The sequence below is a fragment of the Microplitis mediator genome, chromosome 6 (assembly GCF_029852145.1).
Source record: "Microplitis mediator isolate UGA2020A chromosome 6, iyMicMedi2.1, whole genome shotgun sequence".
Taxonomy (NCBI): Eukaryota; Metazoa; Arthropoda; class Insecta; order Hymenoptera; family Braconidae; genus Microplitis; species Microplitis mediator.
This window is the reverse complement of record NC_079974.1, coordinates 356,028-383,045: the sequence shown is the minus strand read 5'-3', so window position 1 is coordinate 383,045 and position 27,018 is coordinate 356,028. Positions and strand designations below refer to the sequence as shown.

Below are 27,018 nucleotides of genomic sequence, written 5' to 3'. Positions count from 1 at the left end.
GGAAAATATATAAAAAAAAATTTTTCGTCGTTTTACCGGATGAAAACGTAAAAAAAAATTTTTTACGTGTTATTTAAATGGGAAAATATAAATGTAATGAGCTTCTTGAAGAATTGAGATATCAAGCTGCGCTTTGGAGGGAATTCTTTTTATACCTTAGAGAAGCTCTTGGAATGATTGCCAAAAAAAATTTTTTTTTTTGGACCACTCTATTACACACATTACCAAGAGAGGCTGTCTGCCAATAAATGATTCTGTAGAAAGTTCGACCTAATGTTCCTTACGCAAGTATCTTCGTGGAATATTACATAAAATTTAATGAGGATATCTCACCCCAGGATTAATAAAGCTTAAAAATGCGATTAGAGTGGTTATTTTTATTAAGATTCATAATTACACAGCAAAAAATAAGTAATTATCATAATAGTGTCGGTCCAAAAATAACCACGGCTTATTGAACTTTAAAAAATGTTTGCATTATCAATAATGATTTTCCCTCGTATAATATACTTGTAGTCATCACGTATTGATTAGGTGGGATATTATCTGGTAATCCATCTGTTGGAAGTATATAACCTTCAGTTCCATAAGTACCCTGAAAAGTGTTTGGATTAAGGTTAAAACATTAGTTAACAATGATATTCATAGATATTAGTAACAAAAATCAATACTGAATTCAAAATAACGATTTAGTTGAAAATGTATCGCGTATCTCATTATCTCTCATGTTTTTAGTCAAACTTTGTTTTCATTACCGGAAAAACTAAACAATAAACACTGTTGATCACTATTAAAAATTCAATAGTGTTGATAAGCGTCCGATAGTGATCATTAGTACTCCGACTAAGGAATCTTTTAACGCTATTGAAAGTGATTAGTGTTAAACTAACTGTTGGATTAATAAAACTGAATGCAACAATAACTCTAAGCACTAATGGTTTAAGATGGACTAAAGACATTAAACAATTAGTGCGAAAAAAATGAAACCATTAGTCTTCCGATAGTGTTTTTCATTAATACTCATTAGTATTTTTTCGTAAAGGTTCAGCTGATTTAACACTGAACTCTTTAATTTTTTGTTTATTCAAAGATTAAATGAAAAAAATTACATTAATATCAATTATGCACAAAGAATATGTTGTTTCATGTCTAAGTTCGGCTTTATAAAAGTTAGTTTTTTTAGCCCGAATGTTTTTAAATGGTCATGATTATGAATATTATATACGGAGTGGTACACGCTTCAACTGATTTGCAGAATAATCCTGGCTCGAGCCGCAGGACTGACAAATAATTTTTCTTCAATAAAAAAATCATTTTAAACATCAATTCTAGGGCTTCACTCGAGCCGAGACAAGACAAGATTGGGAAAGTCTTGTCTTGATCTCGAAAGCTTTGATCTCGTCTTGATCTTGACTTCAAAATGTAAGTCTTGCATCGATTTCGAAAAATAAGTTATTAATAATATTGTCTTGTATTGTCTCGTTAAGATCTCGTCTTGGTCTTGAATAACCTGAAATTTTCTTAATATCAGTCATAATACAACACACAGTTGAGAATTTTTTTTTCAATAAAGGAAAAATTTATTATTTTTTAAATCTTATATAAATATACTTGATCGCTTCAAGTACTTCTAAAATGTTTTAACTTTTTAACCCAATAAACATTATTATAATTAATTAATAATCTTTCTGAAAGCATGGAGTCTGATTACGAGTAATTCTCATATAGGGGAGGGTGGGGCAGAGCGGCCCCCTTAAGCCAATTATTATTTTTTGTGGCTTTCAACCATAAGATCACTTTACTTTTGTCCTATTTCGAACAAATTTATGGACATTTTGCCAAAATTTTGAAAAATTTTTTTTTATTTTTGTGGGGCAGAGCGGCCCCCCTTCAAAAAGTGATAAAAAAAATTTTTTTTTTCGTTTTTTTTTTTTTTTTAATTGTTTTCATCATTAAGAATGTATTTCTTTCTCTTGACAACTATTTTTGGTTTTATATTACTCGAAAAAAATTGTTAAAGCGTAAAAAATCGTTCACTCTCGATTACCTTAATTACTAATTGTTATTTAATAAAAAAAAAAATCAATTCTATAATTTTACTTTATTTCAAAAATTTATCAACTAAAAAAAAAAATTTAATTTTTATAAATTTTTAGTGACCAAATTTGCCTCTTACATAAAGAAACGGCCGAAAAATATGACAAAATAATTTTTTCGGAAGTTTCGGCTGGTCCATTTTGCCCCAGGTGTTATGCGTAGGGCTAGAAATGTGGAATTATAATAATTTTTTTTTAATTTGACGATAAAAATATGAAAAAATCACTTTTTCAAAATTTTGGGCTTGTCCATTTTGCCCCAAATGTCATGCGTAGGAGTAAAAATGCGCAAACATATCGGATTTATAGTAATTAGTCGAAAAAAAAAAAATTTTTTTTTTTGGTCAAAATTTCAGGGGGGCCGCTCTGCCCCATGGGGGCCACTCTGCCCCACCCTCCCCTACTCATACTTATTTTTTTATGTCTTGTCAAGACTTAGCGAGATGTTTTTAATGATATTGGTCTTGGTCTTGAATTGCGATCTATAATATCGTCTTGGTCTTGTCTTGACAAATCGAGACGAGGTCAAGACAAGACCAATACAATCTCGATCTTGAGTGAAGCCCTAATCAATTCATTAGTACAAATATTACTTCAAGCATACACGGAAAACAGTTTACTGTTGCTGCAACAGGAGGCATTCATGTTGCAGCAACAGTAAATTTTTTTCCGTGTACGTATAATTGTATCCAAATATTTTTTATCGAGTTACATCATTGTTACTAGGAAAAAAGTGTATTGCGCTCATGACAATATAAACAATTAAACACCGAGAACACTAAATTAACTCAGGGCACTAAATGCACTAATGAGATTCAAGCAATTTATTAGCATTTATTTTTGTTTTTAGGAAATTTCAATACACTTAAACTGAGAAAAAACTATTTTTCGGACAATTAAATCCATTTTGTTAAATTCTGTTAAACTAAAGATTATTTGGAACAACTAAATTATATTACGTCAACATGATCTATTTTGTCATTTTTAATAAATGATTTAATAGACTTAATTTAGTTGACGTCAATATTTCTCTCTCTATAAGATAATAAAATCATTTGGTAAAGTTAAGAAAATATTTATTTAATAGACAACTAAATTATTTAATAGTGCCAACAAATCCAAATATTGAAGCAAAGTATTTTTATATTAACGCTAATAAATATTACTTAGACACAAAAAATATATTGATTTAGGATAAATATATATTTGTTCAAAATTAATAAATGTACATTTGAACTTAATAATTATTGATTTAAAAAATTAGAATTTCATTTAATTTAAATAAATAACAGACTGCTATTGTCATTAATTAGTAATGAAGAGTGTGAATTATATAAATTTTTAGATCTAAAAATTAAATGAACATTGTAGATTATGAATATAGCAACACTTTATTTGCGTAAAGGTTATATTGGTATATTATCTATATAATGTTTTGTCAAATTAACTGTCTAAAGTTCTCCGAGAAAGTAAGTCGTTGTTCTTTTTTACCCTCACTCTTAGAAAATGAGCCTATATAATTTCATACCATGACTACACACTAACATGTATCATAAGATATGCATAAACGAAATTAAATTATTCGATCGATCGAGTGAGAAATCTACCTTCCATTTCGGCTGCCGAATGGCATTTTTTTACAGATGAAATATGTTTTTCGGCTGATTAAGGTAGTTCCAGCGTGGTATAGTATAGTCAGAGTATTTACTATAGACAAAAATTTAAAAGCCTTGGCACACAGGCATTCACACATACAATTACATATTGTTAGTTTCAGTGATCTGCCAACGTTGCTTTGAGTATTGATGTATTTTTGTTTATGGTCTCAGTATATACAAATAGTATTGCGCTTTATAATAATAGTAATATATTTATTTATTTATTTAATCGTTTCTCTATTTATAACTAATTTAAATAGTGATTTTAATATTTTAGTTACACAGCTGAATTTTACTAAAACCGTGAAAGATTTGAATTTCCCGCTTTTTACTCTACACTATTTCAGAGAGCGTTGCGTACGGCGTTGCCAGATCACTATAATTTGTTAAGAGAGCAGGTTGGAAATGGATTGAAAATTATTTTTTTAAATTATTATGTCTCGATAACAAAACAGTGACGTGCTACTTTTATTTTGTTAACTTATTCTAAAAACATTTTTCAACACTCTCCTACTTTTTTTTCCAATTCTGTCGAGAGAATTTTTTTAAATAATAAAAAATAGTTGGAGAGACCAGACATTTTACATGCTTTAAATGGGACATGACCCTCAAAATCGCGAACTTTGTCTTCAAATATCTCGCGATCTAAACGGTCAAAAATTATGAAATTTTAGGAATTCGAAAATAAAGCTATTCTAAACCTATGAAAAAAATTTCAGCCGATTCTGTCGAAAAGTGGTTTCATACAGGAACTACCTTAATATTACTCGTCTATGGCTTTTGTGTTTTTCACGATATAATGGGGTAAGATACTGACTACTGCAAAAGGTATCAGATACTATTATGACATTTTGTACCGTTCACCAAACTGTTATATAACAAATAATAAGAATTTATCGAATCATTATAGCACCTCTAAATTCCTCTATTTCTCATAGTCAATTATAACTTACGATTTCAGGTGGGCAATGGTCTTCAGAAAACCCTAATTCTCGAAAAAGACCAGCCGATAAAATAGGTTCCTCGATTATATCACACAAGTCCATCTGTATTTTGATTCCAGTGTTCACAACATATTCACCCATTGATGCTGCTAATAATACAGAATGATACTGAAAATTATGAATGGATTAATTTTTTGATTTATGAGCTTTAAACTTACTATTATAGAAGTTTGGTTATTTTCGAAAAAAGTTTTTATCGTCTAACATCTAGAATTAATAGCTCACGAAATAAAGACAATTCAAATATTGTTTTAAGTTTTTAAACTTATATTTGTTCAAAATATCAACGTAGCACAGCATTATAGTGAAATCAAGTAAGACTTTCAAATACATAGGTGAGCTGAACAATTCCGAAACATTTTGGAATTTTTAGTTTGCTTAGAATAAGAAAAATTATAAAGAATTCACTGGTGGACCTAAAATAGATACAATACCGAAAATATGGGAAAAACACCAAACGACCGTAGTTTCACAATAAGCTACCACATTTTCACGGTAAAATTGCGGTAGAATACCGAAAAGTTCTGTGAAAATTTCAGGAAATTACGTTATTCTACCATAAATTGCTAAGCTTGGTAAGAAATTTTTCACGGTAAAATTACCAAAGTTTTACCGAATAGTTTTGGTATGCTACCGTAGAATACGTCTTTTTGGAAGTACTTTCGTTGATGATGGAAGTTTCCAAAATATTACTGAAATCTGATTACTTTGGCCACCTAGGACTTAAAGATAAACGGGTAGAATACGTTTTTTAAACTGCCAATATATAAGCAACACGTAAATAACAAAATATACCATTGTTATATCCTGGCTGTCAAGCAGCGCCCGTTCTCATCTCACTAGATCTAATTACCAACCTATAGTCTAGCCTTAAAATAATCCGAGTCGAAATACACTAATGCAAAAAATTAAAGGAGCAGAAAAATTTTATAAATTTTTTAGTGATTTTTGGAAGACCTTGGTAAAAAAATGATCGTATCGAGATTTTGAAAAAAAGCATTTTACAGCTTGAAATCTCTAGTTTTGGTGCATTTTTTTCAAAATTTTTTAAAAGCTCCGGTTATTGCGCAAACATGAAAAATGCCGCGAGACAAAAAATTAAAAAAATTTTTTTTTTTTTCCGAAGAGCCCACGGACCGCGAAAAAATTCTTTCAACTAAACGAATGCATAGTTTGTTTAGAAAATTTATTCAGCTATAATTTGGTTTTTTTTTTAACCTCGTAGGACGATTTGTCGCAGAGATATCAGCCTTCAAACAGAAAATGATCCTTTTGGCTTTGATCATCGATATTTCAGGTACCAATGAACGCACAGAAAGTTGAAGGACGGCGGTGAAAACTTGAATAAATTCCCTAAAAGACCCTGTTATCATTATTTGAAAAAAAAAATTTTTTTTATTTTTAACATCCATTAGAAGTAAGTACAAAAAAATGACTTTTTTTGGTTTTTTAGTAAATCAACCGCTACTCTGCAAATATCGATGAAAAAAATAATGTTGCCAGGGAATTTTTTAGCTTAATGTACCCCCAAGACCCCTGTAAATTTTTAAATTGATCTATCGAACCGTTTTTTGGGAATCATTGATCAAAGTTTTGCTAAACAATTAAAGGAGCAAGTTTTGTTCCTTTAATTGTGTAATCATAATCAAAATGAAAAAATTTTTTTTTTTTGACTTTTCTCAAATTTTTGCGTTGTTGACTCAGCAAATGCAAAGAAATGACAAAAAAAATAAAAAATTTCCAAAAAATGTCAAAAAAAATCGAAGAAAAAAAAAAATTGAAACTTTTTTTTTGTGTTTTAAATTTTTTTTTTGACTAAGATTTTTTCTTGGTCTAAAATATGATAAAAACATTATAAAGGTGATTACTTGACAGAAAATAAAAAAAAAATTTGTTTATAATTTTTTAGGAAGGAGGCCTTTGTGTCCCGGGAAAAAAAAATTTTTTTTTTCGATTTTTTGAAAAATTTCGACTGATTCTTCCAAAATAGTCGGAAAATAAACGAATTTGGTGGTTTAAAGCCACAAAAAGAAAAAACTGGCTTGAGGGGGCCTTCGTGCCCCAGGCTCCCCTTTATCTCGTAAGATCTGACCAGACATAACTATATCTGAACTATTTACAACAATTAATATAATCTGATCTTACTTGTTGATCGAAAATCTCAGTAAAATCACTGGGAGAGTAAAATTTCGTAAGTCAAAGGTAAAGAGTCGTAATGGCTCAAAATTACTCGATTTAGAATTATTTTTAAAATAAACGACATGGCAATGTTCATACACGGAGAAAAAAATCTGGTAATATTCGTTAATTTTCAAATAAAAATTACTATTTCGCCGAGACAAACTTGAAACGGTCCAATAATGTGGAAATTTTCCTTTTGAATGAGTAAAAATTATAATCGCTTAATCCTATGAATTACTAAATTATAAGTAAAATTACTTTCAGTTTTAGAGTACAAAACTAAAGCATTCAATAAAATTTACCATTTGATTTAGTAAAAAATCTATCTTAGAATAAAACTTTCACTGAGACTGCTATTGAATTTTTACTAATCCAGATAGTAAAAATTGTCTCCTTGTGTGTAATAATAAATTTTTTTTCCAACATATATATATATATATATACATACAGTCGGAATTTATCTGTATATATATTTATGTATATATCTCAATACCAATTTAAAATCCACCATCTTTTTTTTTTTTTACCACTGTGGGATTCGAACCTACGCCTTCCGAATATTCCAGTTTAAGTGCAAGCATGCTAACCACTCGGCTACAGGTACCCTTCCGATATCTCGAAGTATATGCCAAATATAAATAAAATACAATGACCTCTATATTATATCTTACGCATTAAAAGTCACAATGGCAAATAGTAATTTTTACCCGCTAAGTAGCAATTCACGTTATCGATGTTTTAAAAACTGCAATACTTTAACAAAATTTATTTGATATTATAATTTTTAGAATACCTGAGTTCTTTTTACAATGTTTTCAGTAATAGTTTTAAAATGTTATAAAATAAAATTAATAATCTTACAAATTGTAATAATCGGGATATAAATGAATAATTTTTGCGAAATTCATGTAAACATAACTTGAGTCATGAGTGACTTTTCTGTTGTTTCCAAATGAAAATCACTATCTACTCTATACTAATATTTTTTATTTTATCTACTGAATTTTATGGAATAGATAAAAAGAAATATAAGTTTTATAGTAATTTATTTTTAATGAATTGTAATATTCAATTTATACACTTACAAATGTTTTTAACGAAGAATTGTAATATTATCAAAGAGATTTTTGAATATTGTTATTTCCAGAACGATCGTTGTAAAATAATTATGGATTATTACCATTCTTTATTCAATTTTTGCTAATCTGTATTATAACTTTTACAAATCGTAAAATTTACAATACTGATTGTAAGAATCAACAAAAAAATGTAATTTTCCATTGATAATAGTAATTTTTGGTTTGGGATTGTAAATTTCTCTTAGGAAAGTAATTTTTATTTGACGACTATAATTATTAGCTAATTTTGAGCTGCGCTTTTTTCCGTGTACAAAAATTCTTTCCGTGTGCGCAGAGCAGTAATCAGTTCTCTCTCTATCTTTTCGTGTATATGGTTAGGCAAAATCATTTTTTCCCGGGTAATAACAATAAGAATCAATAATTACCTGAGCTTCAATCGGAAGTAATTTAATTATCGTGAAATTCACAGCCAATGCATTCTCATCAGTTATGTAAGCTTCAGGTTCTGTGAAATATTCCTTACTGTAAACCGGAAATACGACATCCTCGAAAACTATAGGAACGGATCCCTAAAAAGTTATATTAAAGACAATATATTTACTGCGAAAATAAGGAACAAATGTAATTAGAATATAAAGTTGACGTTATAATTAAATAAATTACCTGTATGCCAAACCATTGAGTGATAATAACTATAGCGATTGGGAATATCATATTGTCATGTAAGCTGTTAATACCTTCGAATTATTACGGTAACTATGAGCCATATAATCGTAATCAGCTTTATATTGCATCGAGTAAGAAATTTTAATTGCATCGGGAATTCCAATTCACTGGTGACATGAGCATACAGAAAGCTATCATCACAAAATCAATTAAGAACAATGTAAAATTATTACATAAAAAAAAATACAAAGTAAATAATCAATGAATCAATCTTGCCTTAGAATCTGTGTGCAGCCATAATTATATACTAAGGCGCAACATTGTCACGATATTTGAAACTTATCTAATATCTTACATAATCGAAAGGCAAATTGTAACGGCCAGGACTGAGCACCCAATCTTGAACCAAGCATGGGCCAATATAGTTGTGCCAAAGCTAGGTTCCCCAGTGCTGGGCCAAGTAGGGCCCCATCGTTCAACTCTGGCAGCACCTGCATGGGTATATGATCATATATGCCCACAGTTAATTAATCATGTATGGCCGTATATAGTTCATACATGGGCATGTCTGAGCTATACACAAAAATTTTGTTTAAATTTGTTGCGTCAAACTAATGAATTCTGAATTTTTGGCGATCTTATGCCAATTATAATTAAGGCCAACCTTTCGAGCTCTGTAACTTGAGTATTATTGGTCGTACCCACTTGGCTTCCACAAACTTTTTTGTAGCAAACTTCATGCCCTAAAAAAACTTCCTACTGTTTCTTTTCAAAAAGAATTTTTTAACACCAAAAAATCGAGAAACCGGAAAAAAAATTTTTTCATATTATATAAATGGGAAATCGAATTGCTAAAATGTAAGGTCAAAATATAAATTATAGAAGGTTGCTCGATATCTTTGAAATTTCACGAAAGAGGTATCAGCTGGGCTACTTTTTAGTAAAATTTGGCAATTACTAATGATAAAAATAATTTTTAAAAAATTTCGGGTGCACATAACATCTAAAAGTTTCGAACGATTTTCATATATGAATAGCTTGATTCGATGCGAAATATATAATTCGTAAGTTCGAACTATTCGCTTACTTATAGTGCATAGTTATGTAGTATCATATCTGATAGCGCACTATCTGTTTTTATACAAGTTTTTATACAATAATCTTATAAATCATAGATGCCCATGTTGCCCATACACGGCAATATACGGGCATGTGTGGTGACATATAAACATACAGATTTTTCAAATAAATTTGAGCTGACTATTACAATTACTTATAAACAGGATGTTGTAGTGCAAAAAAAAAAATAAAAAATTTTTTCGATATCACTAATAGAATATTGAAGATTATATTTTGCTTTTTCGAAAGTTAATAAATTATTTCAATCTTACGCAGCACAACTAAACTTCGTTGGCACTGTCGGTCGCATAGCCTAGTCGTCGGTCTCTCGTACGAAAGGTCCCGGTTTCGAATCCTATTAAAGCGGGTGGGGTCATTAATAACTCTAGCGTTTTTTCTTTGAATTAAAAAATTCCAATTCGATTAAGAATTCAATTATTCGCATAACTGATAATCTCTGCGTCGCCAAAATAATTTTTTAAAAAATGTCTATTGGTTGACTCTACGGGCCAGCCTTAAAACTTCCCGCTGTTTTCGAGCTAAAGGAGCTCCTTGAGCTCGAAAACATTGTTGTGAGTACTCTTCGATCATCTTTATCCACAGTGTAGTGCAGAAATAGAGGTTATTTTTCATGATGTTTTTCGGACAATTGTAAATAAAAAATTAAAAAAAAAACTGTGCTTTCTTCATTACAAACCTACATAATACTTTTGGAATCTGATGTGATATTATAACTTATAAAGTTAAATTAAGTAATAATAAATTTTATGTATACCAAAAAAATATATTTGAAAAAATATTAAATAAATGTTTTATTATTATTTCGAGATTGTATTTTCCTTCTCAATTTAACTGTTAAAAAAAAAAAAAAAAAATTCCAAATGATAAATTTTTCTTTTTTATCAATTATAAGTTCTACTTTCTTAAGAAAATATATTATACTCCATTGACTTCTAATTATTATTTTATATTTAAAGAAATTCTACATTACCGACTCATTCATTTTACGATAGTTGTATTAGAATTTATGTTAACACAACTTGTATAATTTACTCTATAGTATCTGATTTTTTCTTTCTGGTAGTAGTATAAATTATAAAACAAAAATTACGATAGTCTATTGTAAAAATTATTATTGATAAATTATAGTCCAGCGTTACAATACTATATAATGAAAATTACGATAGTTAAATCGTAAAAAATCCGTGAATTTTTTTTCCGTGTATATTCCTATATATGATCCATATATGACCATTCGACTGTTTGAAATTAAGGGACAATTTTTTTTTTTTCAAAGAACATTGAAAAATCGAAAGGACAACTTAAAACACGACATCAGTTAAAAATTGAGCTCTTAATATTGATATTAAGAGGTGGCTGTTTGTAATTTTCAATATTTCCTGTAGTATCATGGTAAAAAATTCATAACTTCCGAACGAATCAAGATACAGAAAATTTCTTTTTTAAAATTTTGTAGCAATTTTACTGATCTACAAAAAAAGGTTTCTTATGATTTTTGCATGAATTCAACCATTCATACACTGAGAGAATAATTTATTCGAGCCAAATAAGATTTTTTCAGGCAAATAAATCCCATACTTGAATAGATCCAATGTGAGACAACGATATGGTTCATTTGGATGATATAGTGATTTGTTTATAGTTAACAAATCTTTATTTTGAATTTTTTTTCAACCAAGTTTTGTTAGCTATAAACAAATATATTTTTGAATGAAGTAAATGATTTCGTTCAGTCAAATAAATCTATTTATTTGGCGCAAATAAATTGTTCTCTCAGTGTAAGGTATCCAACATCAAAGTTTGATACCATTCAAGGAACTTGTTTTTGCTCGTTCTGAATTTTATAACATGTGACCTAATGAAAATTCAGAAATTTCCAATAGAGTTTTATGTATGAAATTACTTTCCCAGAGTAAGTGAAGATTTCCCATTTAAAATACACGTAAACTTGGGTGTTTATTTTTTAAACTTCCATAACTCTGCGGCATTTTATGATATCATCTCGTACAAAGTCAGGATTTTCTCAGAATTAAATGCTCTACAAAAGTACCCCTGGTCGCGAAGTCGTAACTCATACAGGTGGGGTAGTACGAACCGCTAAACTAAATTTTTTCATAGGATTCTTGTTTTTTCTCTCAACAACAAGAGCTACAGAAAAAATGTAAACGATGATTTTATAGGAAGTTCAATTCTCTACAAAAAAGGTTGTTGACACCGAATCACTCAGAATGATATTTTCTGAGATCTGAATCTTAGTGATTCGGTGCTAAAAACCTTTTTTGTAGGAAAGTTAATGTCCTATAAAATTGTCATTTTCACTTTACTTTTGTCCTATTTCGAACAAATTTATGGACATTTTGCCAAAATTCTGAAAATTTTTTTTTTTTTTTGTGGGGCAGAGCGGCCCCCTTTAAAAAAGTGATAAAAAAAATTTTTTTTTTCGTTTTTTTTTTTTTTTAAATTGTTTTCATCATTAAGAATGTATTTCTTTCTCTTGACAACTATTTTTGGTTTTATATTACTCGAAAAAAATTTTTTAAAGCGTAAAAAATCGTTTACTCTCGATTACCTTAATTACTAATTGTTATTTAATAAAAAAAAAAATCAATTCTATAATTTTACTTTATTTCAAAAATTTATCAACTAAAAAAAAAAATTTAATTTTTATAAATTTTTAGTGACCAAATTTGCCTCTTACATAGAGAAACGGCCGAAAAATATGAAAAAATCACTTTTTCAAAATTTTGGGCTTGTCCATTTTGCCCCAAATGTCGTGCGTAGGGATAAAAATGCGCAAACACATCGGATTTATAGAAATTAGTCGAAAAAAAAAAAAATTTTTTTTTAGTCAAAATTTCAGGGGGGCCGCTCTGCCCCACCCTCCCCTATAATAATGAACAATAAAAAAATTCAACATCTTGTTTTTCTATTTCTTGATTTATTGATTACATATATTAATTACAGGTTATTAATCTATATATATAATCAATCATCAATGTATCACAATGAAAACTTTATATAATAGATTGAATAACAAGATAAATGTTATAAAGTTTGGTATAAATATAACTGGGAGAAAAAAAATCTATATCATTATTTGTTCATAAGTTTGAGTTACGTTTGGTAAAATCATGAAGCTGTTATTAATTCAATTATTATCGACTATTTTATCAGTCAATGCAGAATTTAAATCTGATGTAAGTTTTCATAAAGTTTAAATTAGATATATATTAACCCATAAATTTATTTGTTACGTCCACACTGAAAAAAATAATTGCTAACTGCTAGCGATTATTTTCTTTAGCAGCATAGCAGCTAGCGATTTTTAATCGTTAGCAGCTAGCGGAATAATCGCTTGCAGCTAACGATTATTTTTTTCAGTGCAGTTCAGATGTTGAACTTTATATTTTTTTTATCTTGTTATATTTTATTGTCTTGTAGAAATTTATTAGGCGACCAAATTTTACTTTTAAATAAATTCAGACCGATAAGACATAATGTAGTTTTAAGTATGCTTAATCTGCATATATGAGACATATATTTATATATATGTTGTATATATGCGACATATTCCAGATTTGCCCGGATATATATTTTTTTCGTAAACTGGGACATAATCTCGAAATTAGTCAGAATAACTTCCTAGAACCTCAAAACATCGAGATCTGTTGAAAACTAGGTTTTCAAAAATCGGTTTGAAACCAATGTCTTTCCTTTTTTTTTGTTTTTACGAAAATATTGAATTTTCAGTGCGAAGTTAAAAAAGTGGCCTGTTTCAAGTTTGATAGACTAGCATAATACAATTTGATGTACTTTCTTTAATTATTTTATGTACTTTTGGCTCTCATTTTTTTCCGTGTACCAGTAATAAAACTAACAGCATCATTCAATTTTGAGCTGCCACCCTGCTTGAAAAGGCGATAGATCATACCATAACTGTATCTACACGGGAAGAAAATTATAGCAGCGGTTCCCATAATTTTGTGAAATTTTTTCCTATACCATCATAGGAATTACGACCATAAATTATGGGAGCGGTTCCTATAATTATAGGAATATTTCCCATAATTATAGGAATAGTTCCTATAATTATGGGAATGATACCCATAACACTATAGGAATGGTTCCTATAATTATAGGAATGGTTCCTATAATTTATAGGAATACTTTCTATAATATTATGGGAATCATTCCTATAATTTATGGCAATGGTTCCTATAATTTATAGGAACTATTCCCATAAATTATAGGAACCATTTCCATAATATTATGGGAATGGTTCCTATAATAGTATGGGAACTATTCCCATAATATTATGGGAATGATTCCCATAATGCAATTGGAATGGTTCCCATACCATTATGGGAACGGTTCCCATAATATTATGGGAACCCTTCCCATATCATTATGGGAACCATTCCTATAATATTATGGGAATGGTTCCCATATTATCATGAAAAAATTAATTTAACGAAGTGTGGTAATCACTTCTACAATACACAGAAATATTATTAAACATAAAAACAAAAATTCAAACATTGAAAAAAAAATCGTATTTGGCAAAAAACATTAAAATTTTTAACAAGAATTTTTTGTCAGCACAAAACATTCAAGAAAAGTCAAATTTTGGAAAATTTCTACACTATTGTGCAAAAAAAAAATTTAATGATATTATAGGGATGGTTCCCATAACATTATGGGAATAATTCCCATAATATTATAGGAATAGTTCCTATACCAATATGGGAACCATTCCCATAATAGTATGGGAATGATTCCCATACCATTATGGGAATGGTTCCCATAATGATATGGGAATGGTCCCCATAATATTATGGGAATGGTTCCCATAATGGTATGGGAACCATTCCCATATATTATGGGAACCATTCCCATATATTATGGGAACCATTCCCATAATGGTATGGGAAATATTCCCATACTATTATGGGAATGGTTCCCATAATATATGGGAACCATCCCTATCGTAGTATAGGTACTGTTCCCATACCATTATGGGAACCATTCCCATAATGCATAGGAAAACTTCCCATAATTTTCTTTCCGTGTATAAGACCTATACTTGATTATAACACTTTTTCATAGAACTCATTCGTTCTCATAAGATCTCTGTGGAGATTTATGAGAATCTAGTGGTGTCTATGAGATTTCCTGAACAGGACACTGATGCAATGGTATTATTTCAGTATCATTTTTTTCCGTTTAATCTATAACTCTAATGATGCATAATTTGTATGAAGCTCCAAGGAATAATATTCAATTTATTAATGATGATAATAATAAAATGATTTCAGCCAACTGCACACATTAAGTTGGAGAAAATAACATTAAATATTCCACCGGAAAATCCCTACCTTGGAGATATAGTTACTCACGAAATATTTGATCCCGGAGATATAATTTCAGTAAAATTTTCAGTAAAAAAAGATTTTCCTGAAAATATGAAGGTAATTTATCTAAGCATTAAAATAAACATACAATCAATCCAATTAATTAATTACAAAATACCCTTTTAAATAGCTTAATGTCGTTCTTCTTCTTGAAGAAGTTGAAATAACTAACTTTGAGATGTTCCTATGTGAAGCGATGGAAGAAAAACTTAACGTTAAACCTGCTCTTGAAAGTGGATTACCCGTTGGTAAATTTCCTACAGGTTGTCCTGTCAAAGCGGTAACTTATTATGTATTTCCTAAATAACTATTTCCATTTATATATTTTTGGAAGATACACTTGAAATTTATGCCATTTAGCCCTCAGTATTGTAGCTAAAAATATCAAGTACGACCCAGCTGATAATAAAAATACCTATTTGTACGAGCTGTGACTATATTAGGCATTCATTGTCGTATTGCACGCCTCGGAAGCGAAGCGGAGAGGTTGTGCTTTATAACCGACCTGTCAAGGTCACACGATTTCCACTCATTAAAGTGCATATATTTTTTTTCTATTACTTTTACACATTATGAAAAGCACATCAATATAAAGCTGAAACACTAATAAATAATCCTGATACTTTTTTTAATTTGTCTAATATGTATTAATATAAAAAAAAGTTCATTAAAAAAAATTTATCGTGGACGTCCATTAGTCTGTGGTTCAAAAAAACGGCGTGGTACGGATATCTCGAGAACGACTTGACGAAACTACACAGAAAAAAAAATGAACTTGGTTCAAGTAAATTATTTTCTTCAAAATATTATTCTTGTTTCGAAACATCTAAACTTCTCAATTCAAAAAAATTTCAGTCTTGAATAAATAAATTATTACTCTTCAATGGAGAGTAAAAATTTTTCTGTCAAAAATTTTAATCTTAAAAGAAGCATTTTTTGCTTTCAAACAAGATATATATGTATTTTTCCCAAGAATTTTTTTCTCTTGGTTTGAGGCCGATAATATTGACTCAGGATAATACCGACTTAGTTTGAGTATGGCGCATTTTTTGAATCAGGATGTTATTTTATTCGGATCAGAAATATACAAATATATTTTTAAAAATTATTAATCAGTTTATTACTACAATAGTTACTTATACTAATTTTTGATTTGGAAGTTAAATGCATATTTTTATTTGAAAAAAAATTTATTTGTACTAAAAATTTAAATAATATTTTTGTTTAATGGCCACATTTTCAATAATAGAAAATTTGAGGTTACCCAGTAAATAAGCATTGACAATTAAATACATTTACTGTGAAAATCTTTAAAGTTTGAACACAGTAATTATTTACTACTTTAAGTATTATGATACCGAAATTTGTTCATATGCATATACATTAAACAAAAATAATTATCAACGGCGAGATTAATGTTTTGATGTTCAAATTGTGAACTTACAATTCAAAACTAACTACAACTGACCGAGAAAAACAAGCAAGTACGCTGTTCTCATCGAGGCGCCACCTGGCGTCAAAATGTTCACTTCACTCAAGTAAATCTGTTACTTGGTTTGAGAGTTAGATTTATTGTGTGAAAAAAAATATACTTTTGAACCAAGCATATACAAATCTTGATTTAAGAATCCTGAAACTTCTTGAGCCAAGAAATAAATTCTTGAAGCAAAAAAAATGGAATTTTTCAAACTAGTATCCTTGGTTCAAGAATATTTCACTTGAATCAAGTTAATTTTTTTTTCTGTATACTTAATTTTTTTTTCAAAATTTTCAGAAATAAGCAAAGAAGGTTCCTTTCGAAAATCACTACTGTAGGCCTTCTCGTTTTTTTAAAAATAAATCATTACGGTTAAAACCGGCAATCTTACATGTAAACAAACACACACTGCCGCCATTTTTCATTAGGAATGTTCTCCTTATTTATTTTTTTTTTACTTTTATTACCGTATATTTACCATGGAAATTTCTATGGAAAAGAGCGGGATATTCAATTTTATTCGAAATTTAACTTTTAAAAAAAAACATAACATGAGCGTTCGAGGCGTGCACTTTTGGATTTTCCAAATTTTTAATTTTTTTCGAATATTTCCCTGATAGCCAAGTTGGCGAGATACTGGCGTCAAACTGACAGCCGCAACTTGTCACCAAGTTGACACTGAAATTTTGCCACAACTATCCGTTAACTTATTGGTCGCCAACTTATCGCATTCAACTTGGCGAAAAAGTACGGTAATAGGTTGTCGCCACGATACTGTCAACTTGGCTATTAGGGTATCGAATACAATCCCGTATAAGATGCTTGTTGTGTTGACAACCTCGCCTCCGGCTTGGGTGTCAATCGTCACAACTCACGCACGTTATATAAACTACGATTATTATATTTATTTATTTAATTTTATTTACAGGGTAATGATTATGAATTAAGAAAATATCAAATCCCATATGTGGGAGTACCAGGTTTTCCAAGCGGCAAATTTTTTGTTCGGATTGTATTTTATGAACCTGACAAGGATCCATGTGCAACCATCAACATTGAAGGGTCATTTTTTCACGAATTACCCGGAGTCCCTAAAATACCTGGAGCTCCTGATATACTTGGAATTGGTCGTTAGTTTTTGATTAGTTCTTGTTTTTATTTCATTCATGTTGACCATGTCAATAATTACTATACTATTATATTTTATGGGTTTTGTGGGTTATTTAGTGGTTATAAATAAATAATTGTAACATGAATAATTATTTATGTAGATAAATAAATCAGTTATGCATCAAATAATTGTTTCATATTTTATTAATCCAAAATTTACTGTTATATAAAGTTTCTAACTATTAAAATTTATTTAGCTAATAATCGGGGATAAAAGAACTATTTTTTTTGTTCTTCCCTGGTGGATCCTGATTACCGGAAATTTATGGTAAGTTTGTGATGATTTGCGATGTAATTGCTATAATTTTGTGAAGTCATCGTATATCTACGTTAAAAATGGTGAACAAGGGATCCATCTCTGATTTGTCTCATAAAATCAAAGAGACTAAGCTCGAAAAGTAGAAAATTCATCAGAGACGAGTGAATATATTATAATAGCTTGTTCGCATCTGAATGGTAACCATGTTATCTCCAAGCGACCAGTTCACCAGTGCCCTGCCCTGGTGCCTCGGGGGCCTCTCCAAGTCCATTTGACCAGAGTCTTTTTATTTTCGGAGATGGTTGGAGTGAGTGTTGGACCCAAACAGCTATGGACTCGTGGTGGTTGTGGTGAGACACTACGCGTCAATAGGGCGGGTTCTTTGAACTTTCCTATGGTTAAAGTCCAGCCTTATCCCGAGTCCAAATTTGTAGTGTGGATTTACCCTCGATATTCTAAATTATGTTATTGAGGCTAAAATCACAGTTGTATGAGGGTATCGAGGGTAAAATTACATTCCGACCTAGCCGAGGTCGAAAGTAGCTAGTTGCACAACATTCAATTCCACAGCCCGTAGGCTCTTTGACGAAAAATAAAAATTTTGGAAATTTTTTGTCTCGTGGTATTTCTCATGTTTGCGCACTAACCGTAGCTCTGTTACGTCCTTGTTGATGTTTTGGCGCTGGCGTAGTTGAGCGGTCGATTTAAATTGGACGTAATGAGAACTTACTTTCATTGAAATTTATCCCTTACTCAACTGCAATGAATAAGGGAATCCCTTACATCGATGACATGAACTGAAATTTTTCCGAATATTTATAAATTCATGAATTAAGTGGATAATTTTAAACAAGTTATTATAAAAATTTCTGAAATTCATACGCATTGGGATTTGGATACGAATGTCTTCTTAACAGTTAGAGAAATCAATTAAACTCATCAGACCTTTCTTGTAGAGCGTTAAATTTCCTACAGAAATATTTCATACTTCTTTGACAATAATTGTTTTTCAATGAGGTAGAAAATTATTAAAAAAAAATTTTTAACTTCCCGCTAAGAAAATTGACGATTTTCGAAAAATTGGGAAGTTATTGTTTTCACCCCGATTTGCGAAAATCGAAATTTCATCAGATGTCGACGTTTTGAGGTCCTAGGAAGCTATTCTGACTATTTTCAGTATGATGTCCGAGTGTGTGTGTGTGTGTGTGTGTGTGTGTGTGTGTGTAAACTCTTTGTAACTTTTGAACTAATCAACCGATTTGGATGTTCAAGGTGGCAATCGAAAGAGCTTGTTGGCCCTCAACTTTCCTGAAAATTTCAGATCATTTGATTAAGCAGACTCGAAAATATTGGCGAATTACGAAAAAAAAAATTTTTTTTTTAGTTTTTTAGTGATTTCTCAGAAACGACTTGAACGATCGACTTCAAAATTTAATCAGCTCTAGAACTTTATAAGCCGCGTCGAATGCCGCCTCAACCATCTCAATCGGTTAATTTGTTTGAGAGATATCGTTGGCGAAAGAAATGATAAAAAACGGTTTTTTTCGATTATCTTTGAAGTGACTCATCCGATCAATTTCAAAATTCAATCAGCTCTAGAATTCAAGAAAACGCGCCGATTGCCACCTCAAACGTCAAAATCGGTTGATTAGTTCAAAAGATATCGGCGCTGAAAAGTTAAAAAATAACATTCTATGTTATTTTTTCCAGATAAATTAAAATGTAATGAACTAAAATGTGTCTGAAATCATACCAACTCTTTTTCTTCATAGTCTCTTCCGATTATCAGATAATGTCATATAACTAGTTCCTTAGTTTTAAACATATTGTCAGCAAAAAATTGAAAAACCCAGTCTTTAATGTTTTTCTCGGATATTCCATATATTATTGCTCTGACCTAATAGTCAAAACTTATTCAAATCTTGATTTTGATCACTGACATTGATTTCCGCCTCAACACATTTATTTCAGAGAACATAATCGATGATAAAAATTTAAAAGCCGCTTCTTCATCAATGATTTTCGATTCTTAACTTTTCAAACTCTAGCATAAAACGTAGCTGGTTAGAGCTTGAAAAGCTCATAAAAAAATGATTCCATGTAATACTATTTTCGAGCTCGAAGAGCTCGAAAATATATTCACAGTAATGTTTTCAAGTTCCTTGAGCTCGAAAACAAGGGGAAGTTTTGGGGCTGGCCCGCAGGGTCAACCGACGTTCAGATTTTTTTTTAATAAATTCTTCAAAATTTGATCTCGAATATCTTTTAAATGGTTAAAGTACTCGCTCAAACACACTCGACCTTTTTTGTAGAGCATTCAATTTCCTACAAAAACATGTGTACAGATTGGATTAAACCATTGATGAATAATGAGATATGGTCTTTTATATAAGGGACTAAAGAAAAAATGGAAAGCTGTGATAAGGAGATTTCTATTAATATTAAGAGCTCAAATTTGGTGAGCACTTTCTAGAGGGGCCAAAGAACCAATTGTTCAGTGTTAAGAGTAAAACAAAAAATATTCGATTTTTTTAATCACTAATATATATTTGATGTTTTGATGTTTATTAGGGTCCTGCTTTGTCAATAAAAACTGTAAATTTTCTACTATTCTTTTTTCCATGTAGTAATGCCGACCCTACATCAATCCGTTAGGGTAAAACCAAAATACCTAATACATAACTATCTAATAAAAACAATATTTAGATGCTGGATAATATTCTATCAATAGAATTTATTGATTTTTTATTACCGTTATTTTAGTAATAAATATTGTAACTGGGAATTTTTTATTATGATTATTATTGTCCCGGTTTTTTTCACAGACCCCAATTACTCAACAAGTAGCTACAAGTCAAATTTTACTTGGTAACAGTTTATTCCTTTCAGTGCGCAGTAGAAATTTACATACAGAGCGATTAATTAATTCTATTCAAAGCATAATTCACTTAATTGATTAAATAAATATATTTTTAAATAAAATAATCTGAAAAATCGTTGTAATTTTTTTTTTCGTACTTAAGTAATCGAGAAGTACTTTTCTTGTTGTACTTGCCGACACGGAAAGAAAATTATGGGAAGTTTTGCTATGCATTATGGAAATGGTTCCCATAATGGTATGGGAATAGTACCTATACTACTATAGGGATGGTTCCCATATATTATGGGAACCATTCCCATAATAGTATGAGAATAGGTCCCATACCATTATGGGAATGGTTCCCATAATGATATGGGAATGGTTCCCATACCATTATGGGAATGATTCCCATAACATTATGGGAACCATTCCCATATCATTGTGGGAACCATTCCCGTAAGGGTATGGGAACCATTCCCGTAATGGTATGGGAACCATTCCCATACTATTATAGGAATGGTTCCCATATTGGTATAGGAACTATTCCTATAATATTATGGGAACTATTCCCATAATGTTATGGGAACCATCCCTATAATATCATAAAATTTTTTTTTTGCACAATAGTGTAGAAATTTCCCGAAATTTGAATTTTCTTGAATGTATTGTGCTGATAAAAAATTCTTGTTAAAAATTTTTATGTTTTTTTGCCAAATACGATTTTTTTTTTTCAATGTTTGAATTTTTGTTTTTATGTTTAATAATATTTCTGTGTATTGTAGAAGTGATTACCACACTTCTTTAAAATAATTTTTTCATGATAATATGGGAACCATTCCCATAATATTATAGGAATGGTTCCTATAATAGTATGGGAACTATTCCCATAATATTATGGGAATGATTCCCATAATGGTATAGGAACCATTCCAATTGCATTATGGGAATCATTCCCATAATATTATGGGAATCATTCCCATAATATTATGGGAATAGTTCCCATACTATTATAGGAACCATTCCTATAATATTATAGGAATGGTTCCTATAATATTGTAGAAAGTATTCCTATAAATTATAGGAACCATTCCTATAGTGTTATGGGTATCATTCCCATAATTATAGGAACTATTCCTATAATTGTGGGAAACATTCCTATAATTATAGGAACTGCTCCCATAATTTATGGTCGTAATTCCTATGATGATATAGGAAAAAATTTCACAAAATTATGGGAACCGCTGCCATAATTTTCTTTCCGTGTAGTGAATAGAAACTTTGTCCAGGTTTTTTTTTCGACCAAATAAAATTTCTAAAAAAATCAAAACGTAAACTGCTAAATTATAGACTATTTTATCGACTCTCTAGATTTATATGCGACTTGAGTGATTGTTTGAAAAAAATAGAAGTCAAAAAAAACTTAAGCCCGTCTTAATTAAAAAAACAAATTTGTTTTAATACGAAAACTTTTTTTTATTAGTATAAATTCATTAAAATTTAACTCTAAGTGAAAATAATAACTTTCGAATAACAAAAATATCCATAAAAAATTGTGAATGAAACCTTCTCAAAAAATTAAAACTCCGGTAAATACTATTATGTCATTAGAAGTCTATTGAACGTATATTATCCATAAGATAGTTCTCAATGATAACAAGATAACATATCTGTGATGATCTGTGTAAAATGATTTAACTATACGGAGTGCTCAGACTTAGATTGTCTATAATAGCGTTATTATAATATTTAATATCATGTTTCAATTAATATTACTATTGTATATTTCTTTTAATCGGAGTTATTGAGAGCAAAACCAAGTATAGAGGTAATGAAAATCAAGTATTTATATATTTTATTGTTTACTTAAGTGTTTAATATCTTCTTCTACTTATTTTTGTTATCACTGTTTAGTATACATACATACTTACCATACAAAAACGTAACATCATATTCAGAAGATAGGAAATAAGTATTTTTTATCCTAGTAAGTTAAAAGTTTAAATCAAAATGTTGAAGACATCTATTATTCTTACAGCCGCTTGCATAATTATTCAGGTAAACTATATATATTTTTACCATTATTAATCGTTATTAATAATTTGAATAAATTATTTAATACAGTCGGATCCAACGTCACAAGAAAAAAATTTTCTTATGCCCCCGGTAAATTTCATTCAGAATTTTTATTCTATTAATCTAATTTTTTTAAGACAACATAATTATATGTAACTTTATTTTTGCAGAAAATAAAAGTTTACAGTAATTCCGAAGAATTTCGACAAATGAATAGAAGTTTACTTGAATTAATTTTAAATGCAACAGAAAATCATCAAAATCAATTATCCGATTCAATAAACCCAGCTTTGATAGCTAAATTTGATGATTTTCATGACATGTTAACACAAAATTTAAATTTGAAAAAAAAAGTATCGTCAAGTTTTACTTCATTAAATGACTATGAAGACCAAGATGAATAAAAGAAATATTTAACTACTCGAAAAAAAAAATTGTCACCAGCACAATACGATTTCCTGACTGTCACAATACTCGTTTAGTTTTTTAGAGGTTGGATAGATTGACGATAAGTACAGTGGTGGCAACGATCATATCGTAAATAGCACTAGGACAGATCGTTACGGTTGGTACAGTTGAGTCCGCAAAAAAATTATCTTTATTTCATCCGCTACTTGGCTATGACGAAGTGTTTGTATTTCGACTAACGCGTGTACTTAGTAATGACTTAATTGTAGAATAATGGTGGGAGAAAAGATCATTCTACACGGAAAGAAAATTATGGCAGCGGTTCCCATAATTTTGTGAAATTTTTTCCTATACTATCATAGGAATCACGACCATAAATTATGGGAGCGGTTCCTATAATTATAGGAATGTTTCCCATAATTATAGGAATAGTTCCTATAATTATGGGAATGATACCCATAACACTATAGGAATGGTTCCTATAATTATAGGAATAGTTCCTATAATTTATAGGAATACTTTCTATAATATTATAGGAACCATTCCCATAATATTATGGGAATGATTCCCATAATGCAATTGGAATGGTTCCTATACCATTATGGGAATCATTCCCATAATATTATGGGAATAGTTCCCATACTATTATAGGAACCATTCCTATAATATTATGGGAATGGTTCCCATATTATCATTAAAAAATTAATTTAAAGAAGTGTAGTAATCACTTCTACAATACACAGAAATATTATTAAACATAAAAACAAAAATTCAAACATTGAGAAAAAAAATCGTATTTGGCAAAAAAACATTAAAATTTTTAACAAGAATTTTTTGTCAGCACAAAACATTCAAGAAAATTCAAATTTTGGGAAATTTCTACACTATTGTGCAAAAAAAAAATTTTATGATATTATAGGGATAGTTCCCATAACATTATGGGAATAGTTCCCATAATATTATAGGAATACTTCCTATACTAATATGGGAACCATTCCCATAATAGTATGGGAATGATTCCCATACCATTATGGGAATGGGAACTATTCTCATACTATTATGGGAATGGTTTCCATAATATATGGGAACCATTCCTATAGTAGTATAGGTACTATTCCCTTACCATTATGGGAACCATTCCCATAATGCATAGGAAAACTGCCCATAATTTTCTTTCCGTGTATTGCGAATTCAACAATATCCAGAGACCGTCACTAAACGCAGAGAATTTTTGAGTAAAAATTACCCATAAAGTTTGGTACTGTCATGACATTTAGACAGTAACTAAATTTTTACTATTATGTTAGTAGGCATTGCACTTTATTCACATGCTATCGAGTAGTATATTTTACAATGTGCATGGGAGAGATTTAGATATTTACTACATGTCTTCACAGTATCAAACCTTTTGGGTAATTTTTACTAAAAATTTCTCTGCGTTAGAGCTAAACTTTTCCCAAAAAGAGAATAAACTTCGAAAATCACCCCCACTACCGACTGTTTCTAATCTGCGCATGCGCAAAGAAAAGTGGAAGAATATTTAGAATATAAAACACCAAAAGCAGGAGTAAAAACCGAAAGCACCCGAAGTACACTCATTCGTTGGGACAATTTTATACAGATCGCTTCCTACACACAAAACGCGAATCACGATCCATTACATGCTTCCAATCACAAAACGTAAAAAAAATAAACCATCTTATGATTTTAAAATTGCTATGTACATTGATGTAGATATGAGTTTATCATAAAATGATTTGCCAGGAATATATTTTTATTAATTTTTAACATTAAAAACATCATATTGTCTTATTTTCCATTTATGCTGATAAATAAACACGCCTACACTGAAAAAAAATTTAACTTGAATCAAGAATTTTTTTTGTCTTCAAAATTGAATTCTTCCCGTGAAAAAATCTTTCTATAAAATTTCTCGAAATGTAATACTGGAAATGGCCTGGAAAAATTTATAAAATTTTACAGGCAGTAATTATTATTTCAGAAAAATATTAGATCGATAAAATAAAAATTCCAACTAGTCTTATATATTGATCTATATTTAATAAGGGAATTACATTGCGAAAGATCAAATATGTTTTTTATTGTTGAAAAAATTCCGGCGACTGCTAGGCCCGAACCCGGAGCCTCTCGATTCCATATCTACCCTGTTATCCCGACTAGAAATTACTGTGGGAATGCCCACTGTATGTATCTGGCCCCAATTGGGTCCCAATGGGGAATTCCCAAGAGGGAAATCCCCATGAGGGCCCAATCAGAACCCAATCGGGAAATCCCAAACAAAAATAAAATAATTTATGGTCGATATTTCCCAATTGGGGCCTGAGCGGGACCTAAGTGGGACAACCCAACGTGAAAATAAACAAATTATTGTAATTTTTCCCAATTGGGTTCTGTGTGGGGCCTAAGTGGGAAATCCCAACGTAAACTTTAAAAAAATATTGTAATTTTTCCCAATTGGGTTCTGTGTGGGACCCAAGTGGGAAATCCCAACGTGGAAATAAAAAAAATTATTGCAATTTTTCCCTATTGGGTTCTGTGTGGGACCCAAGTGGGAAATCCCAACGTAAACTTTAAAAAAATATTGTAATTTTTCCCAATTGGGTTCTGTGTGGGACCCAAGTGGGAAATCCCAACGTGGAAATAAAAAAAATTATTGCAATTTTTCCCTATTGGGTTCTGTGTGGGACCCAAGTGGGAAATCCCAACGTAAACTTTAAAAAAATATTGTAATTTTTCCCAATTGGGTTCTGTGTGGGACCCAAGTGGGAAATCCCAACGTGGAAATAAAAAAAATTATTGCAATTTTTCCCTATTGGGTTCTGTGTGGGGCCCGAGTGGGATATCCCAACGTAAAATTTTAAAAAATATTGTAATTTTTCCCAATTGGGTTCTGTGTGGGACCCAAGTGGGAAATCCCAACGTAAACTTTAAAAAAATATTGTAATTTTTCCCAATTGGGTTCTGTGTGGGACCCAAGTGGGAAATCCCAACGTGGAAATAAAAAAAATTAATGCAATTTTTCCCAATTGGGTTCTGTGTGGGACCCAAGTGGGAAATCCCAACGTAAACTTTAAAAAAATATTGTAATTTTTCCCAATTGGGTTCTGTGTGGGACCCAAGTGGGAAATCCCAACGTGGAAATAAAAAAAATTATTGCAATTTTTCCCAATTGGGTTCTGTGTGGGACCCAAGTGGGAAATCCCAACGTGGAAATAAAAAAAATTATTGCAATTTTTCCCTATTGGGTTCTGTGTGGGACCCAAGTGGGAAATCCCAACGTAAACTTTAAAAAAATATTGTAATTTTTCCCAATTGGGTTCTGTGTGGGACCCAAGTGGGAAATCCCAACGTGGAAATAAAAAAAATTATTGCAATTTTTCCCTATTGGGTTCTGTGTGGGACCCAAGTGGGAAATCCCAACGTAAACTTTAAAAAAATATTGTAATTTTTCCCAATTGGGTTCTGTGTGGGACCCAAGTGGGAAATCCCAACGTGGAAATAAAAAAAATTAATGC

The 27,018-nt window shown here is 30.3% G+C and overlaps 2 protein-coding genes and 1 long non-coding RNA gene across 5 annotated transcripts; 2 read left to right on the top strand and 1 right to left on the bottom strand.

Moving 5' to 3' along the window:
* Positions 1-363: 363 nt before the first annotated feature.
* On the bottom strand, positions 364-8,808 carry LOC130669590 (uncharacterized). The gene is made up of 4 exons (XM_057472573.1): positions 8,682-8,808; positions 8,444-8,587; positions 4,708-4,866; positions 364-595 (listed from the first exon to the last, which is right to left on the bottom strand). Exons 1-4 carry the CDS (start codon positions 8,730-8,732, stop codon positions 452-454), a joined length of 498 nt encoding a protein of 165 aa, XP_057328556.1. The 5' UTR covers positions 8,733-8,808; the 3' UTR covers positions 364-451.
* Positions 8,809-12,889: 4,081 nt separating this feature from the next.
* Positions 12,890-18,003, top strand: LOC130669436 (uncharacterized). 3 transcript variants are annotated; one of them, XM_057472352.1, is made up of 4 exons: positions 12,890-13,021; positions 15,140-15,292; positions 15,366-15,483; positions 17,641-18,003. In XM_057472352.1, the coding sequence occupies exons 1-4, from the start codon at positions 12,956-12,958 to the stop codon at positions 17,643-17,645; spliced, it is 342 nt and encodes a 113-aa protein (XP_057328335.1). In that variant the 5' UTR covers positions 12,890-12,955; the 3' UTR covers positions 17,646-18,003. The 3 variants fall into 3 exon arrangements, with proteins under 3 accessions (XP_057328335.1, XP_057328334.1, XP_057328332.1); XM_057472351.1 differs by having other exon boundaries at positions 15,366-15,498; XM_057472349.1 differs by having other exon boundaries at positions 15,366-15,515.
* Positions 18,004-22,682: 4,679 nt separating this feature from the next.
* Positions 22,683-26,788, top strand: LOC130669411 (uncharacterized). Its single transcript, XR_008990182.1, has 4 exons — positions 22,683-22,826; positions 22,913-23,056; positions 23,123-23,164; positions 23,245-26,788. It is a non-coding gene; the product is annotated as an uncharacterized LOC130669411 (long non-coding RNA).
* Positions 26,789-27,018: the final 230 nt, after the last annotated feature.